This window comes from Frieseomelitta varia, unplaced genomic scaffold (assembly GCF_011392965.1).
Source record: "Frieseomelitta varia isolate USP_RPSP 00005682 unplaced genomic scaffold, Fvar_1.2 scaffold_1023, whole genome shotgun sequence".
Classification (NCBI taxonomy): Eukaryota; Metazoa; Arthropoda; class Insecta; order Hymenoptera; family Apidae; genus Frieseomelitta; species Frieseomelitta varia.
Window position 1 is genome coordinate 108,259 of NW_025108666.1, and position 19,033 is coordinate 127,291.

General features: G+C 29.9%; 3 protein-coding genes across 6 annotated transcripts; all 3 read left to right on the top strand.

The window, feature by feature from the left end:
* The first annotated feature begins 5 nt into the window (after window positions 1-5).
* On the top strand, window positions 6-10,375 carry LOC122527283 (dnaJ homolog subfamily C member 13). 4 transcript variants are annotated; one of them, XM_043651314.1, is made up of 18 exons: window positions 6-404; window positions 874-1,141; window positions 1,511-2,356; window positions 2,728-3,171; window positions 3,267-3,677; window positions 3,773-4,338; window positions 4,429-5,344; window positions 5,419-5,775; window positions 5,851-6,042; window positions 6,113-6,625; window positions 6,707-7,285; window positions 7,361-7,790; window positions 7,863-8,145; window positions 8,218-8,431; window positions 8,499-8,684; window positions 8,779-8,919; window positions 8,992-9,232; window positions 9,314-10,375. In XM_043651314.1, exons 1-18 carry the CDS (start codon window positions 337-339, stop codon window positions 9,427-9,429), a joined length of 6,771 nt encoding a protein of 2,256 aa, XP_043507249.1. In that variant the 5' UTR covers window positions 6-336; the 3' UTR covers window positions 9,430-10,375. The 4 variants fall into 4 exon arrangements, with proteins under 4 accessions (XP_043507249.1, XP_043507258.1, XP_043507267.1 ...); XM_043651323.1 differs by having other exon boundaries at window positions 2,803-3,171; XM_043651332.1 differs by lacking the exon at window positions 874-1,141.
* Window positions 10,376-11,791: 1,416 nt separating this feature from the next.
* On the top strand, window positions 11,792-15,599 carry LOC122527300 (zinc finger protein 708-like). The gene is made up of 5 exons (XM_043651355.1): window positions 11,792-12,525; window positions 12,708-13,260; window positions 13,337-14,322; window positions 14,404-14,629; window positions 14,737-15,599. The coding sequence occupies exons 1-5, from the start codon at window positions 12,431-12,433 to the stop codon at window positions 15,508-15,510; spliced, it is 2,634 nt and encodes an 877-aa protein (XP_043507290.1). The 5' UTR covers window positions 11,792-12,430; the 3' UTR covers window positions 15,511-15,599.
* Window positions 15,600-16,358: 759 nt separating this feature from the next.
* On the top strand, window positions 16,359-18,870 carry LOC122527255 (fatty acyl-CoA reductase wat-like). Its single transcript, XM_043651268.1, has 5 exons — window positions 16,359-16,772; window positions 17,092-17,611; window positions 17,797-17,992; window positions 18,145-18,387; window positions 18,493-18,870. The coding sequence occupies exons 1-5, from the start codon at window positions 16,533-16,535 to the stop codon at window positions 18,845-18,847; spliced, it is 1,554 nt and encodes a 517-aa protein (XP_043507203.1). The 5' UTR covers window positions 16,359-16,532; the 3' UTR covers window positions 18,848-18,870.
* The last annotated feature ends 163 nt before the right edge of the window (window positions 18,871-19,033 follow it).

The window sequence follows — 19,033 nt, forward strand, 5'->3', positions numbered from 1 at the left end:
GCCATCTGGAAACAGCTGTTTGTTAACACCCCCGAGCATCATGGCCGCTCCCAGTCCAATAGAGCCGTTGAAAATGACATTAGTCGGCTGAAGCGCGATCAAATAGTGCCTAAATATCATTCGCTAGCGCGTGAAACATAAATATTGTGCACACGACAACAAATTTATTTTGCGTTTCTTGTGTCTGTCATTTTGAAAATGACTCTCCTGTGATTCCTTCTCAATTCGTATGCGAATGTCCCTTCTACGCTACGCATCTTTTACAAACAGTAACCAGTGTTTTGCCAAAATATTATTTAAAACAACACGCACGTCGTATTGCCAGGAAATGTTACAATGATGCCGATAAAGGATAATCAAGATGTGGCATGTTTTTTGGTCACCAAACACTCGTGGAAAGGAAAGTAAGTGCGCGTTTCTCGTTCTTATTGTTTTGTCAGGAACTTTCCGTTTTAGTGGATAACAATGTACATACAATAAATAATGAGATAATCACACACGATTTAAACTATTGTGAATTAATTATGAAAAGATGAATTGCCATTGTAAAGTGTACATGTGTTTTTTGCATGCATTTCAAATAAAACTAAGAAACTAATATCAGTGGATTATTTAGAATATAATAATGTAAAGAAGAGTATTTAAATAAGTACCATTCGTACATTTATATCTTTCGGTGAAAAGATTTTAATAAACATATGTATTAATGTTATAATATTGTTATATTTTTAACATATTCTGACATTCAACATCATAATTTTTATAAGCTTAATATATCTTTATATGACATATATTACTTGTTAATCTATTGCTATGTTATATATTGTCATTTCAAATAAATATTAGAAATCTTATTTAATGATTACACAACAGATACAAACGTATTTTTTCAATTGGATCCATGGGTATAACAACATATAATCCTACCACATTGGAGGTCACAAACAAATGGGAATACTCAGATTTTATAAGTGTCCAACCAACAAATAGAAATCAATTAGGTGTACATGAATTTAGTATAACAATGCGCAAAGAACGAAAAGTTGACAATATGAAATTTAGTTCAGAATACAGAGCTCATTTATTAACTGAAGCTTTGAAATATAGAAACCAATTTGCTGAGAAACCTAAAGAAATTTTGGTAAGTTTGCAAACTTTTTATATAATACTGTTGAAGTTCAATCAAATTTCTTATCATCTTAGCCATATGGTTAATATGATAAACATATATGTTATCATTACAATATGGTCAATATATAACCAGTAATGTATCAATAGCTATTTATTTGAAGTTATCTATACAATTCCACCGATACTAACATTTTTTATATCAATACTGTTCTGTCATATATCAATCTATATAGTGTTAGTACTAATTCAATACTTTTATCAAATCATCCTATTAATAATAAATAATAAAATACTTGTAATTAAATAAAATGTGATTAGATTTCATAATAGTTTAATGTGTGTATTTTATCTATTAAATTAATATCTTTATTTTTTCTAGAGATATCAAGCTTATAAACATCATTGGTCCGATACAAGATTACCTGTTGTATTAGAAGTAACACCATATAGTCTTGACCAATTAGATCCAGCAACCAATATGGTATTAGCCAGTTATTATTATAAAGATTTTGAAGGAATTCTTACAATGAAAGATTATCCTAATGGATTTGTAATTGTATGTGGTGGATTTGGACGTTTACACCTGTTTGCCTCCCAACACATGGAAGAAATTAAAAAAAAGCTGCTGGAATCAGCTATGAACAATTTAGGTATCAACATAAAAGTTTTGAAAGAACCAATCAAATTAGATGATTTTATTGCTCAGAGATTGGGTAAATTTAGTGGTGATGAACATATAACAAGTGTATCAGAATTTACTGTTCACAAATATTCGTCTAGGCATATAGATCCTCAAAGAAGAACTCTTTGTCTCTCTGATACTTGTTTGCTGGAAAGAGATCCTCAAACATATAATATTTGCACTCTTAGACCTCTGTCAGATATTTTTGCGTTGATTCGTGACAATGAAAATCCACAATTATTTACTATACAGTATCTTAATGGTCAAACTCGCAGTTATACGGCAACAGATAGAGATTCTTTGTTAGCTTCCTTATTGGATGGAGTTAGAGCATCTGGTAATAGAGATGTTCATGTCAAAATGTATCCGGTACCTAGGGGGAAAAGGCTTGGTCCTCTTAATTTACCTGTTGATGAAGAAGTTGAAATATCACATGTTAAGTTTCTACAGCAGCCACCAAGTGGACGTACTTTTGCTGAAATTTTGGAAAGATTTAATGCAAACATTCCCTATAGTGGTCTTAATTACTCTGTTACACAAGATGTAAGACATATTCAATATATTTAATATTGTATATATAAGTATATATGATATTAAATTTCAATATTACCAAGTATAAAACAAAATATTATACAGTGCATTAAAGCGGTGATTGTTTATTAAGTTATATTAAATTTTATTAAAATGTATATATGACACAGAATTATCTACACAGACTGGAATAAATTGAATAAATATAAAAATGTTGTTTCTAATATTTCGTATTTTTTATTGTTTTCTTATTTATAATTAGACTTTTCAAAACTAAATTTAATTTATGTTTATTTTGTGATAATAGATATATTTATATATTCGTTTATGGTAATGAGTAGATCACATAACAAACTGAATAGATATTTTCTTTTTTTGTCCAGGGTATTGTACCGCTTGAATGGACTGTAACGTCATTACAACTTCAAATTTACCATTTGATGAATAACTACTTACAGGGTCTTTTTACTGAAAATAAAGATAAAATTATTCTTGGTGCTTTAAATGCATTGGTCAATAAAGAATTAGAAACAAACAGTGAAATAGAAGCACAATTTCATGCTTTAAGGAGACTGGTTGCTAGCAAAATTGGTTTTACTGCATTTACTACTCTTCTTGGATTTAGGGAAGCTATTGGACATAAAGTTGTGAAAGCTTTAAAGAGACAAGATTATGGTGTAACACAAGCTGCTATAGATTGTATTTGTGCTCTTATGCAACCAATGCATGATGATTGTGATTTAAGACAAGAACAGTTAAATAAAAGTAGCCTTCTCAGTAGTAATAAATTCTTGGAAAATTTACTTGATATGTGGGTTAACCATGTAGTAAGTGTGAAAATACAAATATTATCATCATTTCCTTAGCAATAGTAATTATTGTTCTGTCTGTAATATTAACATTATCTCCATAAATATTTCAGAATCGTGGTACAGGTGCGCTGGTAGTTTCTGCCATGCTTGATCTTTTAACTTTTGCTCTGTGTGTACCATACAGTGAAACGACTGATGGAAAACACTTTGATAATCTTCTAGAAATGGTCGCCGCAAGAGGAAGATCACTTTTTAAATTATTTCAACATCCATCGCTAGCTATTGTTAAAGGTGCTGGATTAATAATGAGAGCGATCATCGAAGAAGGAGCACCAGAAGTTGCTGCAAAAATGCAAGAGCTTGCTCTTGCAGAAGGAGCTTTACCAAGACATTTATTAAATAGTCTTTTTACTGTTGGTACTGATGGTAGATTGTTAACACATAGGCAATTGTGTAGACATCTTGTAGGACTTTGGGTTACAGGACATCCTACAGCTATGGGACTGTTAAAAAGAATTATGGTAAATTAGCATTATTGATTGAGCTTATAATATCATTTTTATTTAATTGCAAAAATGGAAGCATCTAAGTTTGTATTCATTATGCATTTATACAGCCTGTTGGTTTATTAAATTACTTAGACTCCGATGAAAAAGTACCCGATTCATTTTTGGAAAAGGAACGATTAAACAATCGTGACAATTTAAAGATAGCTATAGATCACGCATCGAAAAATAAGAAAAGCCCACAATGGATTGCGATCGAACGTCAAATGCGTGTTGTTGAGAAACATGTAGAGCATGCTCTTCAACACTGGGGTGCCAGGATTGGAATCGAGCGTAAAGAGAAAATCAAAGAACGTCCGATAGTATTAAGAAAACGTAGAGAGAGAATTAAATCGGAAGCAAATTGGAATTTGTTTTATTATAAATTCAATCAGGATCATTCACTGCCAAATTTAATTTGGAATCATAAAACACGGGAGGAATTAAGAACCGCGCTTGAAAATGAAATTCGTGCGTTCACTTTTGACAAAGATTTAGCAGGAGGAACTTTAATTGCTTGGAATCATAGAGAATTTGAAGTACAGTATCAGTGCCTGTCAGATGAAGTGAAAATCGGTGATTATTATTTGAGGCTTTTGTTGGAAAAAGATAGTCCAGACAGTCCGATAAGAAAATCGTATGTATAATGCAATATTAATTGTTTCTTTGCATTATTATATTTTGTTCTATTTAAATTATTATATTTATTTTTTTATTTTTGTTTTAGATATGAATTTTTTAACGACTTGTACCATAGATTCATACTAACAACAAAAGTTGAAATGAAGTGCCTTTGCTTGCAAGCAATGACTATAGTATATGAACGATACTACGAAGATATTGGTCCATTTTCGGATACAAAATATATTGTAGGAATGCTGGAACGTTGTACAGATAGAATGGAACGTGATAGACTAGTCATGTTCATAAATAAACTTATATTACATAGAAGAAATGTAAAAGATATAATGGATCAAAACGGAGTACGCACATTAGTTGATCTCTTAACTCTGGCTCATTTACATACATCTAGAGCGGTGATACCTACACAAACTAATGTAATAGAAGCAGGACCACAACAACAACAAGTTATGGAAAAAGAATGGTATTACAATGACGGAGATCAGCGGAAAGGTCCTATAAGTTTGAAAGATTTAAAAGAATTGTATCTTACAAATCATATTACATACAAAACAAAAGTTTGGGCACAAGGATTAGACGGATGGCGAATGATCTCGCAAGTTCCACAATTAAAATGGACGTTAGTCGCGAAAGGAGCACCAGTTATAAATGAAAGTGAATTAGCAACATTGATTCTAAATATTTTAATCAAAATGTGCGAGTATTTTCCAAGTAGAGATGTTGATGACGCGGTAATCAGACCTCTACCGCGCATGAAACGGTTATTATCTGATCTTCAGTGCCTACCTCATATTGTTCAACTTTTATTAACGTTTGATCCGGTTTTAGTTGAAAAAGTAGCTACTTTATTATGTGAAATAATGCGAGATAACGCAGATGTGTCAAAAATTTATCTTACTGGTGTCTTCTATTTCATACTAATGTATACTGGTTCAAATGTTTTACCAATAGCGAGATTTTTACAGTTAACTCATACGAAACAGGCGTTTAGAAATGATGATGTAAGTGTAAAGTATATATTTTTACTAATTGATAAAACAAATCAATCATGTTACATAGCATTTTAATATCGTAGAATGCATCATCAGATATCATGCAGCGAAGTATTCTTGGACAACTTTTACCCGATGCGATGGTTAGTTATTTAGAAAATCATGGTGCGGAAAAATTTGCGCAAATATTTCTCGGTGATTACGATACACCAGAAGCAATATGGAATGCCGAGATGAGAAGAATGCTTATTGAAAAAATAGCGACGCATATTGCAGATTTTTCACCAAAATTAAGAAGTCATACTATGGCTAGATATCAATACATTGCTATACCTGCGATAAGGTATCCACAATTAGAAAAGGAATTATTCTGTCAAATATTCTATCTAAGGCATCTTTGTGATACTGTAAGATTTCCACAGTGGCCTATTCCTGAACCGGTAGGTTAATTGCAGATGATTCAAAAATATTTATTAATGAATTAAAATATATTTAATATGATACATAATTTTTAGGTACATTTATTGAAAGATGTATTAGATGCATGGAAGAAAGAAGTAGAGAAAAAACCACCATTGATGACAGTGGATGAAGCTTATAAAGTTCTTCAATTGTGCAGTGGAAAACAACATAACGAGGCTGAAGTTAGAAAATCATATTATAAACTTGCACAAATGTATCATCCTGATAAAAATCCACAAGGCAGAGTAAGTTGAATTAAAATTTAACAATATACGAACTTTCTAAATTGTTCATAGAGGAATTTTTTGTTTATAGGATAAATTTGAAGCTGTTAATCAAGCATACGAATTTTTATGTAGTCGAAGTTGTTGGTCGACCGATGGTCCAAATCCTGATAACATAGTGCTTATTTTAAGAACGCAGAGTATTCTCTTCCATAGATATTCCGATGAACTTAGACCTTACAAATACGCAGGTTATCCACAACTAATCAAAACAATCAAACTAGAAACAGACGATGAGCAATTATTTTCAAAATCCGCGCCATTATTGGCAGCCGCTAGTGAACTTGCATATCATACTGTACATTGTTCTGCATTAAATGCAGAAGAACTTCGTAGAGAAGGAGGATTAGATGTTCTATTAGAAGCTTATACACGATGTGTTTCTGTTTTAAATAAATCAAGTAAACCTAATGATATAGCAGTGCAAGTATGCATGCATATCACTAGATGTTTCTCAGTTGCCGGATCATTTAGAGGCTGCAAAGACAGGATTATTGAACTACCACAACTAGTTAAAGATCTTTGTAGAATATTACATTTCAAGGTTAGTCATAATTTTTAAAATATCATTAAATTGCTATTAAACTTGCATAAATTTTAAAATTATTGTAATGATAATTTACAGCATTTAACAAAATTATGTTCGGTGGCCACAGAATGCGTGTCTTCCCTTGCTTCGGACAGTGTATTACAAATGCAATTGCTACAATCTGGTGCTTTATGGCATTTATTATTATTTATGTTTAATTATGATTATACATTGGAAGAAGGTGGCGTTGAAAGAAATCAAGACGAGAATCGCCAAGAAGTGGCAAATAATTTAGCAAAACTAGCAGTTCGAGCATGTGCAAGATTGGGTGGTTACATGATAGGAGAGAATGAAACACCTGTTAATCCAGTTACTGTTGCCGCTTTAGAAAGTTTATTAACGCCTTATCTATCTCGTCAACTGTCGAAGGATAAACCGGAAGAAATATTAAAAATCCTGAATTCGAATTGCTCAAATCCATATTTAATTTGGGATAACGGGACAAGAGCAGAATTAAACGAATATTTGGAAGCTAAACGACAGGAAAGATTAAATGGCAATGATAATCTTGAGCATGATTTTAATGACTTTAAATATAGCGTCCATGCTGGTGAACTTATTATTGGAGAAATATTTGTAAAAGTATATAATGAACAACCCAATTTTCCTATAGAGGTAATTTAATATTGTGTAACATTTTTTTCAGAGAAAACATTTTTTTAATTAAATGAGTAAACAAATACTTTACAGAATCCTAAAAGTTTTACAATTAATTTACTTGACTTTTTGTCTGAATCAACAAAATATTTGATGTCAATTGGAAATGCAACATCAGCTAAAAAGGATCAAGAGAAGTTGGAACATATTGTTATGTCTTTAGAAGCATTAAGAAATGTGATTAAAAATAATCCAGGAATTGAATTACAATGTATAGGACACTTCAGATTATTATTTTCACTTTTAAGTTATAATAATTTCAAATTGATACAGAAAAATGCTCTTGAAGTTATTAGTAATGTTACAAAGAACCAAGAATGTGTAGACGATATTGCGGCAAATGAAGTTATAGTACATTTATTATTAGTTTTAAATTCTTTGAAAGAATATCAGTTACTTATATTGGAAACCTTGTACGCTCTAATGAGTTCGACGAAGATCGTGAAAGATGCACTATCTAAAGGTAAAGCTAAATATGTGTACAACAACCAAAATTATACGTACCTTTTTAAAATGAAATTTATAAAAATTTTAGGTGCTGTTATATACGTTCTTGATTTGTTTTGTAATTCGAGTAATACTCAGATACGCGAAGCAGCCGCAGAACTGCTTGGTAAAATGTCATCTGATAAGTTGGCTGGACCAAAAGTGAAATTAGATTTGTCTAAATTTTTACCCAGATTATTTAGTGAAGCTATTAGGGATGTTCCAAAACAGTGCGTACATATGTTTGAAACGAAACATGAGAATCCTGAATTAATCTGGGATGATAATGCCAAAGCTAGAGTGTCAAGAATCGTTGGAGAATTAAAAGACGAGTATGAAATTTGCTTTTAAAATTTTAATCTCTTTTTTTTAATTTCATTTATGACGAAATAAATTTTTTTCAGATATTATATGTTACAAAGACGAAATCCCAATGCAATATTAAAATTACCTGAAACTCAAAATAATATTGATGTCGCAACAAACGAACCCGCAGTCGCAGGTGTATACCTTAGATTATTTATAGCCAGTCCCACGTGGGCCCTTAGGAAACCTAAAGAATTTTTAAGTGAACTTATGGATACGACGTTAGGCCTTATGTCCAAAGAAAAAACTGATGTAAGTATACATTTTGATTTATTCTAGTACATGAATATATCGATTAATTTAAAATACTCTTAAATAGCCGGACATGTTAGAATTAACAACACAAGCATTAGTAAGTTTACTTCAAGCACAACCGAGTTTAGCAGATCAAGTTCCATCATTAGGACACATACCTAGGCTGTGTCGACAAATGGCAATGCAAAATAATCAACCATCTGTATATAAAACTGCGATATTAATACTTCATCAATTAGCAGCAAGCGAAGTAAGTTTTTTAATTTTTTTTATATAAAATATTGAATAATATTTAATGTTATTGATATCAATAACATTAAATTATTTATCAAATTATCTTTCAGATTTGTATATCATCTATTTGTCAAACAGAGTGTATAAGTCCATTGAAACATGCAATGCAATCTAGACGAGATATGATAGCAATAGCATGCGAAACATTGAACAGACTATTTTCAACTAACGAAGACAGACTCATAAAACAGGTAAATAAGACTTTAACTATTATTGTCAGTGTTATAAATCTAAAAATTTTTGTTGTTAATTGTTCTATATAGGCACTGGACGCTGAAATGGTACCTTATCTCCTAAATATATTAGAGGGACGATTAGATTTAATTGAAAATCCTGCAACTGCTAAAGCTCAAATAGTCAAAGCTTTAAAAGCGATGACCAGGAGCTTGTTGTTAGGTGAGAAAGTAAATGCAATACTGGAGAAGTCAAGTGTTTGGGCGGAATATAAAGATCAGCGACATGATCTGTTTATTTCTAATACAACTAATTCTGGTTACCTTACTGGTATGATATATATATCAATTATTTTCATCCATTAAATATTTAATGTACATAATATATTTAAAGATAAATTATAATATACAGCTGGAACGCCGGTATCAGCTGGTTATTTAACGGCTGGTCCTAGTACCACATTAACTACCGGTCCACCTCCAGTCGACAAAGAAGATAGTTTAATTAATAGAAATGATAGTATCTGATATAGGTAGCATCGTAATTAAAGAAAAAAATAAATAGGCAGTAAAAATGCCACTTCTGGAAATTCCTATCGGTAAATTGGTACCGGTGTAAAGACTACATTGCCTGTGATTTTTGGCTCCTTAAAATAAGGAATTTATCAATCGAATAATGTTTTTGTTGAATTTACATTTATATTAAGATTATCACAACACAATGATACTTTTTATTATGCTGTATAGGCAGATTATATAATTGTGTAAGATATGTCATTCTTTACAAAGATGTCAGCATGTGGCAAAAGATAGTATTCAATGAAAGTCTATTACTAAACAAATTTTTCTAGGAAATGTCCTTTGAAGGAAAGTCTCCCTCATCGATTGTAAAGATTTTCTAGACAACATTTCATTTTGTACTTAGTAAATCTTCCGATACGATTTTTCATCTTATAATAATCTAATTATCTAATAATCGAACTTACATTCCTGGAAGGAATAATACGTTCGAGGTTTAGCGTTATTGCTGTATCTGAGTGTGATTAGTATTCTATGGAGAAATTTTTAAATATTTACTAATAAATATAATATATGTATACTTGGTCCAATTTCAACTTCTCAGAATCCTATGTGTGAAATGAAAATTATATTATTTTAGTTACCATCATTATTATATAAATTAAATCTATATTTATTAAATGTATCTTCAATCTAATCGCATTTTTCGATATGGCAAGATGCTTTCACTTTCTTTTTTAAGCATCAAGAGATTCATGAGCGTCTTTCATACTTCAAGAGATACAAAAGCGTTGTATAAAAGCGATTTATCATCATTTTTTCGTGGTAATTTCATATTTATTTTCTTCGTTAATTTTATGAGGACACGTGACAATTGCGATTGTATATTGAACGTCTATCAAACAAATCAAACAATTATAAAAAATGTTAAATATACATGATCTTAAAACAAAAATCGGTCATATATTTTAAAACAATATTCATTTATTATTTCAGTGCTGTATATGTATATTCTTTTCCTTTAAAATTTCACATACATATAATTATATAGCTCTTTTTATGTACACTTAAGACCGAAAAAAACACTAAAACTTCTCGGTGATAATAAATGAGGATCTATCGAATGGAGTAGATTCCATGGGTAGAGAGTTCCTCCTTTCATATCAACTTCTAATATTCTAATGAAGCGATAATTCAGCAAGTACAGACGAACATCCTTAGCTTAGAAATATAAAACAAAAGTAAAAGGACAAAAGCAACAAGCTACGTGTTGTTCTTTACTTGCTGTCCATTAATATTATAATATTCTTTTGCTACTTTGAATCGATGAGTCGAGTGTTCACGGTGTCCAACAAGCAACAAAACAAAGACACAAAATACTAAGAATAATAGTTCCTCCGGTAGCAAGAATATGTATGTATGTGCCTGATGGACGCAATATAAAACAATATTTCTAATATTTCTTTAATTTACATTTCTAAAACAAAAGTGAATAACTAAAACTCTCGTTTCTGATAGATCATTCAGTATTCGCGTAAATGGGATTTTTTTTGTCACTGTACACTCGATTCATTAATCGGTCCTTTTCTTAGAAAAGTGAAAAAAAATAAGTGAAACGATTAGTTAGATAAAAAAATACAGCGACCGAACAATGATCATAACGAAATATAAAAATAACATAAAAATTGATTGGCATGTTCTTGCTGTAATATTATAATATTGTTGCTGGTAATCGAGCAACTATGTGAAAAAAATGAAAGAGCCTTAGTTATTTTTATGTGTTTGCGCCTGAGTTCTTAAGGTCGAGAGTAAGATATTGTATATAAACGCATATATATATATATATAAAAGAAGTTATACCACAGATTATTGTACGTATTTAGAAAATAAATGATTTTGCACATGATACAATTAACGAAAATCAACTAGAAAACATGGCATGATTTTTCTAATTTAATTGTCGTGTTTCTAATTTTATTCAGATATATGCTATTTTTCTTTAGCTTCGCGTAACATTTCGTCTGTATTTAAGTACTTGATAAGAAAATAATCTATCAAAGCTCTCTTTTAATTAAGTAAATGTAAGTCTATTTTGAAATCGTGTTTCAGCAGAATATGATATTAGATCTGTACAATACTTATTTTAATCCATATGATTGACAAACAATCGAAACAATTTTTAAAAGATGCTTTAGGTTTATAAGAGATGATTAGTAATTTTTCTAAGTGCTTTAAATAAACTTTAAATTTTTATTTCACATATAATTCTATACGTTGCTGCATTATGTAACCAAATTTTGCTTCAAAATTCCATTAATAGAAATTCCAAAATATAAAACAACTCATGGTTATACAATTTCCTACGAAAAAATTTCAAAAGATTATTCCTATTATTTAAAATAGGACGAAAAAACATAATTACAAGCAATAATAGAAATTAGTTCCACTGTCTCACCGCTACGCGGCATTTCAGTGTCCATAAATTGACTAAATTTTCATTTGCAAAAAAATCTGATTAATATAATTAATTTGTGAACTTTTGTATTTTTTGAACAATTATATCTTCCAAACTAAATTCTCAGCTTTCATTCTATGTGTCATTTGACTTGTAAAATGTATGTATAAAGATTGCAAACTTTTTTCAATAGATCGAGGCATTCTCTCGTCCAAATAATGTTTATTTTTTAAATCGGTAACATTGGAAATGATACTAAAATGATAAGATATATATACACAAAATGTATTAGCGTACTATATTTTAATAGTTCTAATATTTTAATATTCGTAAACAAAAGAAATTATGTGACTGGAAGATGGAATTAATAAAAATCGAAAATGTTTATATAACGCTACTTACTAGATTTGTACTTCACAAATTCCAATGCATTAAATATCAGCATAGATACAAACAACATTTCATTGATAGATTAGATATAGTAAATTAGTTATTGAATTAAATTTAGAAAGTGACAAAAAAGTAAATGAAATTTGTTATCTATACATTAAAGTTATGAAGATAGTTTGTGCTGCAAAAATATGTAAATACTCTTTAGACAATGAAGACTCTACCAATATCAAATTTATTCATTTCCCAAACAATGATACGTAAGTTTTGTCAAGTTATGAATTAAATTCTTCTTTTTATAATACTGGTTACATGCATATTTATAATCTATAAGCAAAAAATTTTCTTTAAATTATTACACAGAATAATATTTTTCATTAATCATTTTTCTTTTGTCAACAATCAAATTTTTTTATAACTTGTATAAATTATTTCTCTACAGATCAAAAATATGGGCACACCAGTGTGATAGAACAGACCTTTTAATGAAGTCTAATGAAGAATTGTATTTAAACTATTATATATGTTCTCATCATATAGAGGATCGCTATTTCATAAATAAAACAAATCCTGTGATAATAGACCAACATGCTATTCCAACTTTATTTGAATCTCATACTAATATTGAAAAAGATTCGAGGAATGTCTTTGATAGAAATGAACAAACACAAATAGCTGATAATGTGTTATCATATTGTGATATGGATGTCGAAATAGATCAGTATCATGATATGAATATTAAATTTTCAAATATATGTAGAATATGCCAGGAATCATGTTTGGATGGTATAGAAATATTTTCATTGAAAGGGATAGACTTAAGGCTGAGAGAAAAAATAAATTTACATCTACCAATTACAGTTAATATGGAAGATATAATGCCACAAAAATTGTGTATGAGCTGTTATAATAAATTAGAAATTGCACATTCATTAGCTGTAACATCGTTAAAAACAGACATGAAGTTAAAAAAATTTTTGAACATTAATGTAGAAGTAAGTAGCTATCGATTAATTTAATCTTTAAGTAATATGTATCATAATAATAAGAGATTTGTATATTGTTTTACAGCTAAATTATGATCATAGGTACAATGCAATAGTAAAGAAGTGTTCCGTAGAAATAACTGAAGAAATGTATATGAATGAAACAACTGAAGTTACATCTGTAAAGTTATCTTCTAACAAAATTAATGAAATTTCTATGAATCACGAAGTCACTGAAAAATTTAATGACTTGCAAAATACTAATATGCAAAAAGATAATTTTAAAAATATAACAAAAGAAGTGCAATCTGATTTAAATTGTTTTATTGAATCACACAATAAAGAAATTAAAGAAAATGAATGTACAACTAGAGTAACAAAAGATTATTCAGAAAATGAAACATTAAATAATGCAATTCAATGCATTTATTGCAAGAATGTATTTAAAACGCAAGAAATATTTGAAAATCACAAAATATTGTGTGTTGAAGAAGAAATAGTGATACAGAAAGAAAAAGGAACCAATAATAATATGAATAATAAAGAATCCGATAACATAAAAATAATGAACTTCCAATTTGTAACGAAAACTTGTAATATTTGTCATAAATATTTTGAAACTGAAAAACATTTCATTGAACATATCTCACACTGCAAATTTCTTCAAGAAGATTATCAAATTACTGAGCATAAAGCAATCGCAAAGACGGAACAGTGCAACAACTATAGAAATTCCTATAATATTAATAATCTATTGATAGAAACTAGTAGAAAATGTGGCCACTGTAATTTGATTTCTAATACTAAAAAGGAATTATTAAATCATATTATGGAATGTCATGAGGGCCAACTTTTATTTAAATGTATTATGTGTGACAAAAGCTATGAAAAATGGGTTAGTTTAGACATACATGAAGCCACTCACAGACTAGATAAACCTTATCTATGCGATTTATGTGGAAAAAGCTTTAAACATTCCAATAATTTAAGAGGTCACAAAAGAACTCATTTAGATGATTCAAAAAAGAAACGACACATTTGTGATATTTGTGGAAATGCATTTAGATCTAGGTAGCATTCTAGAACTTTCAACTATCTATCCTAAAATACATCATCAAATTTGTATTATTCAATGTTAAATATGTAATTCAGATTTCATTTGGGAGAACATATGAACCAGCATAATGGAAATAAACCTTACTCTTGTGAAAAATGCGGCAAAGCTTTTTACAAAAGGATACAATTAAGACAGCATAAACTTTCCCATGGTTTAAATAAACATATTTGTCCAATTTGTGGGTCAGCTTTCAATCGTAAGGGAAATATGAATACACATCTTAAACGTCATAATAACAGAAACGATATGTATACATGTAGTGTAAGTATATCATTGTATCATCGCACAAATAGATTAAAATTGTACCAAAATCGTTAATACATAGAAACATTAAATTGTGAAAATACGTAGAAGCATTTTACTTCTAGATATGTAAACATAAATGTAAATCAATGAGTGAGTTGAAATCACATAGAAAAACTCATACAGAACAAGACATAGAAAATATAAGCAAACGGTGCATCGATAAAACTATATGGAAATGTAAGAGTTGTAGTCGAATATTTTCAACTCGAGCGGTATTATTGAATCATGAACGTATACATAAAAAAGACAGAATAAGTATCGACTGCAATATTTGTGGGAAGAAATTAGCGAGTAAAAATTCTTTAATATATCATAAAAAGTCTATTCATTCTTCGGAGAGACCGTACATATGTCAGTATTGCAAAGAATCGTTTGTTTCCAAAGAGTCGCGTCTTATACACGAAAGAATACATACCGGAGAACGTCCTTACGTCTGCAAAATATGTAAAATGGAATACAGACGTTCAAGCAATCTTAATCAACACATGAAAATTCATTCTGATATTAAGCCTTATAAATGTATATACTGTAATAAAAGTTTCACACGAAAAGGAGCGTTAAATGTACATGAGAGAGTTCACACTGGAGAGAAACCATTTGCCTGCCAAATATGCGATAGAACATTTTCTCAAAAAAATGACATGATCAAGCACACTAAAACGCACGATGCCAAATCGTTGTCTTGCGAACAATGCGGTGAAGTGTTCATAAAGAAGAAAGATATCCTGAAACATATTGGTTTACATGAAGAAAATCCAATAATTCAGGAATATGTAGAGGTACAACAAGAAATGGAATCTTATAATGTAGATATAGTATGCTCTGAATTTGAGTGATTTATACAATAAATACTAGGTACTAAAATAATATATCTATATATTATATTATATGATTTAATTATTAATAAAAAAAATTGTCTTCGTAATCTGTTTTTGTTTTAAAAAACGAGAATAAAGTTAATCTTAAACGATGTAATAATAATTTTAATTATTCTTCAATAATGTAATTGTTAAGAACTATATAAATATTCTATACTATAAATAATATTCTTCTTAACGTACTCTGCAATCCTTGATTGAGAATTGAAATAAATATTGGAATTAACTGTCATAACTAGTAAATTATTCAGTATGATGATACTGAAAAATGCTTATTACACTACTATTACAATTCATACTTCGTAGCTCATAGCTCATAGTTCATAGTTCATAGTTCAATAAAATAAGGGGAAAAAATAACAAACATGGAAAATTAATATTCTGATAAATATTACATGAAGTAGTTTTATTCAATAAAATAAGTATTCTATAATATTAATTCATTTTAAATATAATCTTGTATTTTTTAATTATATTAATTATGAATCATATCTATTAGATTTATTATATGACAATTCAGTAGGATAAATTAATATACTTCTAACAGAAACTAATATATATCTAAATCACGTTACACGCTATTATTTTCTCGAAAATGTTTAATTAAAATTTGGTTCTATATAAACGTAAATTACTTACGTAACCGAGATTTCAAATTTATGATATGCACATTTTATGCATTATACGCAATTCGATTTCTCAGAATGAATTTTAAAGAATAGTTTTAACTGTTGAAGTTTCAAAATATCGCAGTGTTATTATAATTCTGTATCATTATAATTGTAAATATTAATGTATAAAAGATTCGGAAAAAATGCATTTTCACTTACTTTCTCGACAGAAATACCTAATGGAACATCTCCATCGTATTTCAAAGTGACTCAACTAGTTTATGTGTTTACTAGTGATTATTATTATACAATTTAAACAACATTCAACGAGTTGAATAAAATAAAACCGAAGAAGGAGAAAGTATCAAAATGAGTGAAGTACAAGAAGCCCAACGATTGACTAAAAACAAGAGTAATTGTAAAAGTCAGATACAGAAGTTTTACGCTGGCAAGCATATATTACTTACTGGATGTACTGGTTACCTTGGCACTCTTATTTTGGAAAAAATTTTGCATACATGTACTGAAATTGGTAAACTTTATATTCTGGTCCGAGAGAAAGTAAACATGACAATTGAAGACCGACTGAAAAAACTCTTTGAAAATGAGGTAAGTCTAAAGAAGATACTAAAGGGCGATGCGATACTAAATTATAATTATGATATTAAATACGCAGTAAAAATTCCATTATTGCTTTATTAACCCTTTCAATACCGTAAACGAGGTATCTCGTCACAACTTACGTCGCTCGTGCAATGCCAACGACGAAATATTTCGCTTCTACGATGCAATATCTCGCCAGCTGGTTTTGCACAACCGAGACATAGTTACGGCGAGATCTCGTCTATAGCAGTGAAAGGGTTAAAATATTTACACTATAATTATATTTTTTATTACAACATAATTTATAGCTCTGTATTATTATCAGGTATTTGACAGATTACGTGAATCAAATCCAAATTATATGGAAAAGATCGTGCTGATTTACGGTGATCTAAGTAAAGACGACTTGAGTCTCTCACCCGAAAATCGTCGATATCTGATAGAGAACGTGAATATAATAATTCACAATGCATCGATCGTGCGATATGATATAAAACCGTCCCATGTTTTGCGAACAAACGTGATTGGCACAGACAAATTACTGCAACTTGCAACGGAATGTCCTCATTTAGAGATATTCACGTATGTCTCAACAGCGTATAGTCATCCTTACAAAATAATAAAGGAAGAAAAGTTTTACCCACCTCCGGCTGATCTGAAGCTCGTTGAAGACGTGATAAAAGCCGATGAAGAGAATGAAGCTGGAATTACAGATGAAGCGATACGCGACATCACAGGAGACTGGCTGAATTTGTACCCTTTTAGCAAAGCCACCGCTGAAGGTCTAGTCGAAGCTTACGGCAGAAAGAGGTCTCTTCCCTGTATAGTGTACAGGCCTTCTATCAGTATGACAATTATGATATTTACATGATATTTTATGACATTTACACCACAAAAGTATTGGAAACTTATCTCCTAAGAACAAAATTGCAGACAAATTAAATCGCAATAATTTCATTCTTTATAGTAATATTAACGCAATGCGTAGTAATGCTTACACATTACAATTATGTACATATATATTCAATAGTTATAGGAGCGTACAACGAACCAATTCCAGGATGGATCGGAAACAGAAATGGCCCTGTAGTATTATTTAGAGCACTAAGAGGAGGTTTCATGCATGTGTTACAGTGTGATGAGAATGAATGCAGTATGGATCTAATTCCGGTTGACATGGTAGTTAATAGTCTCTTGGCATCGATATGGGACTATGTTGTAAATAGGTATTATATTATTTTATTAAAACCTTTTGTGAAAAGATTGGTAAAAATTGCATTTTTTTTAATTTCTATATACTATTTCTGTATAGGAGTAGGTAAGGTAATAATGAATTATTCTACTATTCTATTCTATTATTCATTTTTCTTTTCTAAAGAGAAACGCACGAACCACAAGTATATAATTATGGATCTAGTGATTGGAATCGTCTTAGCAATAAAAAACTGCAGGAGTATGGAATGGAAATATCACACACATATCCATCGACTGAAATGATTTGGTATCCGTTCGTGTTGCAGATTAATAATTTTTACGCTTTTGCTATATTATTTACACTATTTAGTATTATTCCTGGTATACTGGCAGACCTAATCTTCTTGCTTCGGTGGAAGAAACCAATGTAAGATTCTAACTTTAAGAAAACTTTACTGAAAACTTGACTTTTTAAGATAATTTTGAAATAATACCATTTGTATACTTACCGGTATATTTGTTTTGTACACAGATTTACAACTATACTAAAGACTGCAATTTTAAATTACGCGACGCTAAAACGATATCTGATTCCTGAACGGATTTTAAAAACAGATAATTTAAAAAGAGTTGTAAGTCTTGCTAATTCAGCCGATATGAAAGAGTTTTTCTTTGATTTATCAGCGTTAGACTGGTATCAAACTTTTCAAGTAAATAACAAAGGTTTACGAAAATTATTGAAGGAACCATTAGAACCGTCTCCTGCCGCATTGCGGAAACATCGAAATTTGAAGATACTACATTATACGGTTCTCAGTTTAGTTGTACTCTTTTTACTGAATTTTTTCTGCAGAATAACATGTAATATTTTCTCATTGTTTGCGTAATAAATACAACATAAAGGATCCTATGAACATGTTTTTTCACTTTACCGTGCGAGTCACTAAAACGCAAAGAAATAGTCGCAATATGAAATTTGAAAGGTAGGAAATCAAAGGATTGTAAAATATCAACACCATTATTATATATAGAATAATACTCTTTATTGTTTTTGATAGTTTTTGTTGTTGTTG